Source organism: Alosa sapidissima, chromosome 9 (assembly GCF_018492685.1).
Source record: "Alosa sapidissima isolate fAloSap1 chromosome 9, fAloSap1.pri, whole genome shotgun sequence".
In the NCBI taxonomy this organism is placed as follows: Eukaryota; Metazoa; Chordata; class Actinopteri; order Clupeiformes; family Clupeidae; genus Alosa; species Alosa sapidissima.
In genome coordinates, this window is record NC_055965.1 from 22,196,959 (window position 1) to 22,204,405 (window position 7,447).

The 7,447-nt window shown below is 43.5% G+C and overlaps 1 protein-coding gene across 1 annotated transcript; it reads right to left on the reverse strand.

Moving 5' to 3' along the window:
* Window positions 1–641: 641 nt before the first annotated feature.
* si:ch211-266i6.3 (cytoskeleton-associated protein 2) lies at window positions 642–7,447 on the reverse strand. The gene is made up of 7 exons (XM_042102874.1): window positions 7,237–7,447; window positions 6,506–6,602; window positions 5,562–6,421; window positions 4,659–5,001; window positions 4,094–4,157; window positions 3,303–3,687; window positions 642–1,294 (listed from the first exon to the last, which is right to left on the reverse strand). Exons 2-7 carry the CDS (start codon window positions 6,521–6,523, stop codon window positions 952–954), a joined length of 2,013 nt encoding a protein of 670 aa, XP_041958808.1. The 5' UTR covers window positions 6,524–6,602; window positions 7,237–7,447; the 3' UTR covers window positions 642–951.

The window sequence follows — 7,447 nt, forward strand, 5'->3', positions numbered from 1 at the left end:
GTTATACTTTTGTTAACATTTGATACTCGTTTCTTGCTTTCAGACTTCACTTAAAAAAAAAAAAAAACATATTAGTAAAATGACAGTAAAAACAAGCTTCCTAATCTCTTCCAAGAAAATTCTCTTTTTGTTCTTGAACACAAAGACTAGTTAAAATGGCTTCCGCAGATCCTCACCTTGCATCCTTGTCACTACAAATAAAACCTTCTTGCGAGTACGGTTCAGTGACCGTCATTTAAGTACCAGAGAAGGAATGCGTCGAGACGACGACACACCAGTCGACATGACAACGTTACCTCCGACATTCACCGTCACCTCAAAACACATCGACAATTTACTGCCATTGAGTCGTGGGGATGCACGGTTAAGAGGACAAACCGCACACACACACGCACAGAGATAAAGAACCATCCCAAAACATATCTGCTTATATACGTAAATACTGTGCATTTTGACCTCAAGCAGCAGAATTGCAATAGGACCCACTGTCTAATGGAGACACCATTGACACTAGATTACCCGCAGAAGCTAGAACGGCAATGTATTACATTCTGTTAGTTCGCATTGGTGAGTTAGACACAGTTGAACATGTTTTGTGTGTGTATATATATATATATATATATATATATATATATATATATATATATATATATAGTATATATATAAAAGAGCAAAGCTTATCCTTTACCTTCTGATACAAAGTGCCCATAGAAAAATGCATTACATGTTGACTGGTCAGTTGTATACCTGCTCGACTTCCTGTTTACCTGATCCTATTTGTACATGCCATACATGAGTTCTGCCAGCAAGGAAATATAATTTTGATTGGTTGCATCAGGTTGTGCTTTACAGCCAATCAAAAGCAAGATACAATTTTGAGACCCTTAAAACGGCTTGTGATTGGTTGAATCAGGTGTATTTAGCCAGTCTTACACTCAATCAGGCGTGTCCTTACAGACGGGTCAGGTCTCCGTCAGGCAACTCGTCGAGCAGCGCTGGGTTCCGCCTGTAGATGTAGGCGTTGGCTGCCGTCGCCATGCCGACATGGGCCTCGCCGTCACCGCCCTCGAGCCTGGCCAGCTCAGCAAGCGAGGTCACGCAGGGGTCGTGGTCCGTCAGGGCGGCGGGCAGACGCGCAGACTGGCGCTCGATGCGGCGCGAGCGACGCACGGGCGTCAGGAACTTCAGGTCGCCGATGGCGGCCGCGCCGCTCTGCCGTTGGCGCCGGGACGAACTGCAGCTGGAGGGGGCAGCAACTGATGATGATGTTTCGCCGTCGATGCGCTTCTTAACGCTGTGGGTTTCATTTTCCGTTGGAAGGGGGTTGTTGGTTTCCAATTCAGGGAAAGAGCGGAAAGAGGGGAAAGGAGAAAAACAGGTAATGAAAACTCCTCTTCTTCACTCTTATGGAGGAAGAGAAGAGAGGGAGATACAGTTGACATGTTGAAAATAGTAATAACTTATATACGATTATGAATTGTGTATATATATATATATATCAGTGTTTCCCCTACAATGTATTTAACAGCGGCGCAGCGCCGCCGCTGGATTTTCAGCGCCGCTGCAACATAATATCACGAGATTCACTTAACACACTGTAAAAGCACAATGGCCAACGTCATCTCGAAATTGTTTTCTGAATGTCTTGAGTAAGTTAAGTGCATCAAATCCGCACTTAGCCTCTCATTATTCAGGACATATATGCGGCATGATGTGTCAGGTGATTACAAGCCCAAAGACAAGTCTGCAGCCCATATGGCTAGCCTACGTTCTGAACACGGTTACATTGTTTAGCTATCCGACTGATGGGGTCTTGCTCCGCCACAGTGTAGCCTATGGTGTCATCGTTCACTTGTAGGTTACACAATAAATAGCCTACTTATAGGCCTGGTGACAATAAAAAATGATATTAGTTATATTTCATCACGAAGCTGTTTGTATGCCGTGAATTCGCTTGTAGCCTATGCCATATGTTAAGCTTGAGCAATTCCTCTGATCCAAAGCCTGCTTTGACACATTGACACTAATGTGAAACATGCATCCTCCTCTCCTAGCCTACATCAAATAAAAGAAACCAATTCATGATTACCGAAATGAATTTAACATGGGGGGAAAAAAGTTTGTTGCGATTTAGCCTACTGTTGTGATGCGGTTCTTTCTGCTGATTGGATTTACCCCCCTGTCGTCAACTCTGAGAACTCTTGCTCCGGCTGACAATTTTATCCAGAGAGCTGATTTCCCAAAGATGAGCCTCCATCAACATTCAACGACAAATTATTAAAACGTAAGTAATGCAATAGAGTAAACCAATGTGCTACAAGGTGTATGGTCTTAACGTTAATTGTAGCCTAGACTTGTAACGTTAGCGTAGGGCTATATGTAATGTTTGCATGGGAAAGCTAGGCGAACACAGTCTAGGCCTGTTTAAACTGTCTGATAGTTAAAGGAAATATGAGCATATGTTGGCATATACGTATAGCCTAAATTCTGTCCACTTAGCTATAATAGGCTATCACAAACAGACCTTTTCTACGTTTACGGCATTAGACATATAGGAGCCTATATTCTCTTATCAGAAAGACATGTTCTCATAACTTCAGCGTTCTCTTGACGGTGAGACGAACGGTCGCACTTCAATCAAGTAGCCTAGGTCTTTTTCGAGTTAATTGTGAGTGAGTTGTATGGTAACTGTGGGAGTGATGTAGAAGAAAAGTGAGTATTTACTTTTTTATACGTGGGTTTGTTGTTTAGGGACTGAGAATTAGACTACAAGGAGAGCATCTGGCTACGTGCATGCGTGTCAGCATTAATGGCCCCCCCACAATTCAATTCAATTCAAAGCCCAGAAAAATTAAGTGCTCGCAGATTGGGTGTGGCCTTTGCCATTAAGACAAATTTAAATAAATTGTAAATAATCTTTTAATTATTAATGGTCATTAAATGGTTGTGCCATTTAATTTTTCTTCTATCATTTTTAACCAATAATGTAAAAGAAAGCTGAAAATGTCCACAAAAGAAACACGAAGGTATGATATAAAAATAAAAAAAAATGCGCAACACCCCCCCCCCCCCACCCGCTAAGTAATAGCACCGCTGCTGGAAAAATTTCTAGGGGAAACACTGTATATATATATATATATATATATATATAATTACACACACACACAGGGTTTAAAATGCTAACTATGCAGACACACTCACCATATTAAACATACACAGGGTTTAAATGCTAACTATGCAGACACACCCACCATATTAAACATACACAGGGTTTAAAATGCTATCTATGCAGACACACTCACCTCTGTAGGTAAGGGGTCGTCCTCACGCTGAACTTCACCACTGATGCCCCATTGCATTCTGGGGTTTTTGTGGCACAGTTCTCCACCTCCTCGTCTTCATCTTCTGCCTTCACTTTTTGCTCTGCAACGGCAGGCTCTGCCTGAGCTGCTTCACGTGTGTCGCTGCCTGATTCTGACCCCTCGATCGAGTCGGCCTCCATCTCCGACTCGGAATCTTCGCCCGAACTCTCTTTCTCTTCTGTCGACGTCTCGTCGTCTGTCTCCTTGTTTGCAGACGCTTCTTTAATCTCGTCCTGCTCGTCTTCCTCATCTTCCTCCCCTACTTGCACCTTCATCCCCGCAGCTTCCTGCTCTGCTACTGTGTCCTTCTCACCAGCATGTTGTTCTGAAATAAAAATCAAAAGATTACACCAGTGTACACAACCGCTTTCCCAAAAAAACAACATCAAAAGATTACAGTATTTTCCGGACGATAAGTCGCACCAGAGTATAAGTCGCACCAGACAAAAAATGTGTCATGAGGAAAAAAAAACACACACACATATATATATATATATATATATATATACATATATATATATATATATATATATATATATGTTGCACCTGAGTCGCAGGACCAGCCAAACTATAAAAAAAAGCAACTTATAGTCCGGAAAATACGGTACACTAGTGTACACAACCGCTTTCCCTTGATTAATATAACATATCAAGAAGAACAGACAGCTCATTGTCCATTTCTGACTGGTCAGCGGGCTTAATCGTTCCCGGTAAGGAAGTGATGACTGTACCAGCACTTTGACACGTAGAGGGTGTCTCCATGGCTTCCAGGGCCTCGCAAAGGTTCACCACCAGCTGTATAGAGGAGCAGGGACAGAGGGCATCAACACTGCAGCAAGCTTCACATTATACATATATACGTACATACATACATACATACATAAGTAAATAAGTAAGTGCATTTCCTGTTATAATGTAAGTGTACTTTTAGTTGTGATGGATAAGAGGGAAAAAAGTAGTATTACACCATATCATTACCACCAGACACTGTGTCACTTCTCTCTACAACTCTGTCTGAACCCACATGACACGTCTCTTTGTTTCTGACACATACACACACATCCGCTAGAGTCCTAAATGGAAATGCTTCCTGGCGGTATTGCAAATGCTCCTCATACAGGAGGAGATGCAGTTAATTCACATCACATCTCTCCACCTCAGAGTTTACAGTTGAACTTCATTCAAATCTCTCACTCACTCACACACACACACACACACAGAAATCTCTACGCGTTCTAGATCCTGAAATTCAGATCCAACATAATGGATGGCAGTCCCACATCTCTCTCTGCTTACGTTTTCCATGCATACGTCCACTTCTGGCAGGTCCAGCTCACAGTTGTCCACCATGTCCAGCGTCGTGTTCATGACCGGCCCCTCTTCCTCCTCCACTGACACCGTCTCCAGCTCAGCCACAGCTTCCACTTCCAGTGCCGGCCTTGGTTCTGCCTCGGCGGCCTCCGGAACTGGACTGGGCTCTGCAGCAGCGGCATGAGGCTCAACGGGCTCCTGGTTCTGCTGAAGGTCCGCTTTGGACACGACAAAAGGTCTTGTCCTTTGGGTCGGCTGTGCGCTGTTGTGGATGGGGGGCCTCTTCAGGGTCTTGCCCTTGGCAGCCAACCACTCAGCTAACTTTGCTCTGGAAAGAGACACAGCCGTTAGAAAAAAAAATGGAATGCATTAGTATTATTACAGCCACTTTAGATCTGCTACTAAAAGAAACGTGTAGATAGTGTAAGACCAGTTTTACAAAAGCAATACTTCTGTAATTATTACATTGCTATTACCAAGACATACAGTAATTTCCTTTGTATAAACGGCATTTTGTGTATAGGCCGCAAGACAGTGTTTTATGCGAGTTAGAAAAACGAAACCATATTAAATGCCCCTGTGTATTAACCTCATAGCTGAAGAAATTTTACAAAATCAATGTATAAACTGCAGCTAATAGTTGGAAAATGACGCTAGTAGTGCACATGTAGTGGCAGTAGAGACCTACCCTTGTGTGCGTGTAATGACCGATTACTAACAATACTATATATATATATATATATATATATATATATATATATATATATATATATATATATACTAAATTAGTAAATAAAACACTTTGCATTAAATGCAACTTGAACATATATACAACAGAACAAAAATGCATTTGTCGTCACAGGTAGAGTAGTTGAAGAAGTAGTTCACCTTCTCTCCTCCACTGTTTCCATGCCAACCCTGGTGTGACTGAGCGTGCTTGTGACAGGCTTGCGTGAGGGGCGCTGATTCGTGGAGGTGACTGGTGGTTTTCTGACGTTCTGACTCGACTGCTCATTCGCCTTCTTGGCCGTGGCAGGGACAGGCCTCACCTTCGGTCCAGTCACCGGCCTGGTCGACGCCGACGCTGTTGGGACCGGACGGGCAGTGGCCGGCCGCTTGATGACCTGGAACTGTCGCACGGTGGCAACCGTTTGTGGTTGGCCGTGGTTGGTTTTACTCGCCGGGTGACTCAGAGGCACGTCGGTGACTGACTTGGGCCTGCGTGGTTGAATCTGGGAGACAGCAGGTGCGGCCTTCACAGGCAACGTGGTAACAGACTTTGACTTGACCCTTGACAACGTCGCTGGCGTCGGGCCGACAGCCTTGGGTACGGCTGGCTTTGCGAACACCTTTTTATCAGTGGTGGCTGCAGTTGTGGCTTCACCGGGTTTCCTGAAACAGTCCACCTTGGACTGGACGACCTTGCCCTTGTAGGTGCCACGTAGAGACTTTGGAGGAGCGGAGGGTGCAGGCTTTGGACCTTGCGTTAGCAGCTTTTTATAACTGGCTGACTGTTGAGAGAGGAAGGTCTGTGTCAGTGTTTGGGGCTTTTTGGCCTCTGCTGCTGGTTTAGCAGCGGCTGCCCTTGTGGCTCTCTGTTCGGCCTTTTTTGTGGGTTCCGCCCTCTTCTCAACCGTCCCATCATTCTTGGACTGCAAAGGCGCAGTTTTCCCGGGAGCTGTTCTTTTGATAAATGATGTGACGACCTTCTGTTGTCCAAGTTTGGGACGAGCGTTTTCCTTGTTGCTCTGTTGAGAGAGAATTGTTAGAACCGGGAAATCTAATCTTTCTTACTACAAAATAGTAGGTCAGAAGATACTATGGACAGCTACCTTTTTGTGAATATCCATGATTGTAGTTTCCAAATCCAATGGTGCAGTCTTTCAGATGAAGTCTATTAGTGCAATCTTTGATAGTGACGATAGATTGCTGCAGAAACAAAGACGTCCACGTTATAACTTACTTAAATGCAAAACAACGGTCGCATATGGAAATATACCGAGATCAAGCACATGTTATACCTTGCATAAACACGATCTATTATTAAATCAAAATATGCCAACAAAATAGATATTTGCGACCCTAGTTCGATAATATAACAATCGCTCGTTAGCATTGAACGTTAGATTTGCATAAGCCATAACTTGGATAGCATAAAACCCCACCTTGTTAGCATGGAAATAGCGTTAGCACACTGCCGTCCGTTGTTAGGTTACAACGTTAACATATCACTTAGCTTGCCAGCAAGACTTACCAGAAGAAAAAAACAACACATCACAATGAATGAATGCCATATTTTGGATGAATGACTAATTTCACCGATTTGAAACTACCATGATCGTCAACATAGCACCAAAATTGTAAGCGTTATTAGCATTGACGTTACTCTTTGAGTAGTCTAGCTTCTATCGGCTCTTGCACGAAGAACAATGTTTATCTGCGAAAAGTATGCTAGCTTCTAGACGGCAAATATCTTAGATGAAATGATGTGCCGAAGTGTATCATGCTTCCAATATCTCATGATGCATACTAACGTGCTATTTCGTTTGGAAAATATACTTACTTTTCGGCAGCGAATGATTCCGACAGTGACTTGTCCAACGCAGCAGACGAGTAACCGCAATTCAAATCCAGTTACAAACGCTTTCAAATGGAAATTTGAATTGGCGCTGAAGCATTAGTTCCGCCCGATGCTCAAACGAACCAATCAGATGCGCCCATGGCTGATCATGGGATTCATGGGTGTTACTTTTCCCAACCAACAATAACAAAGT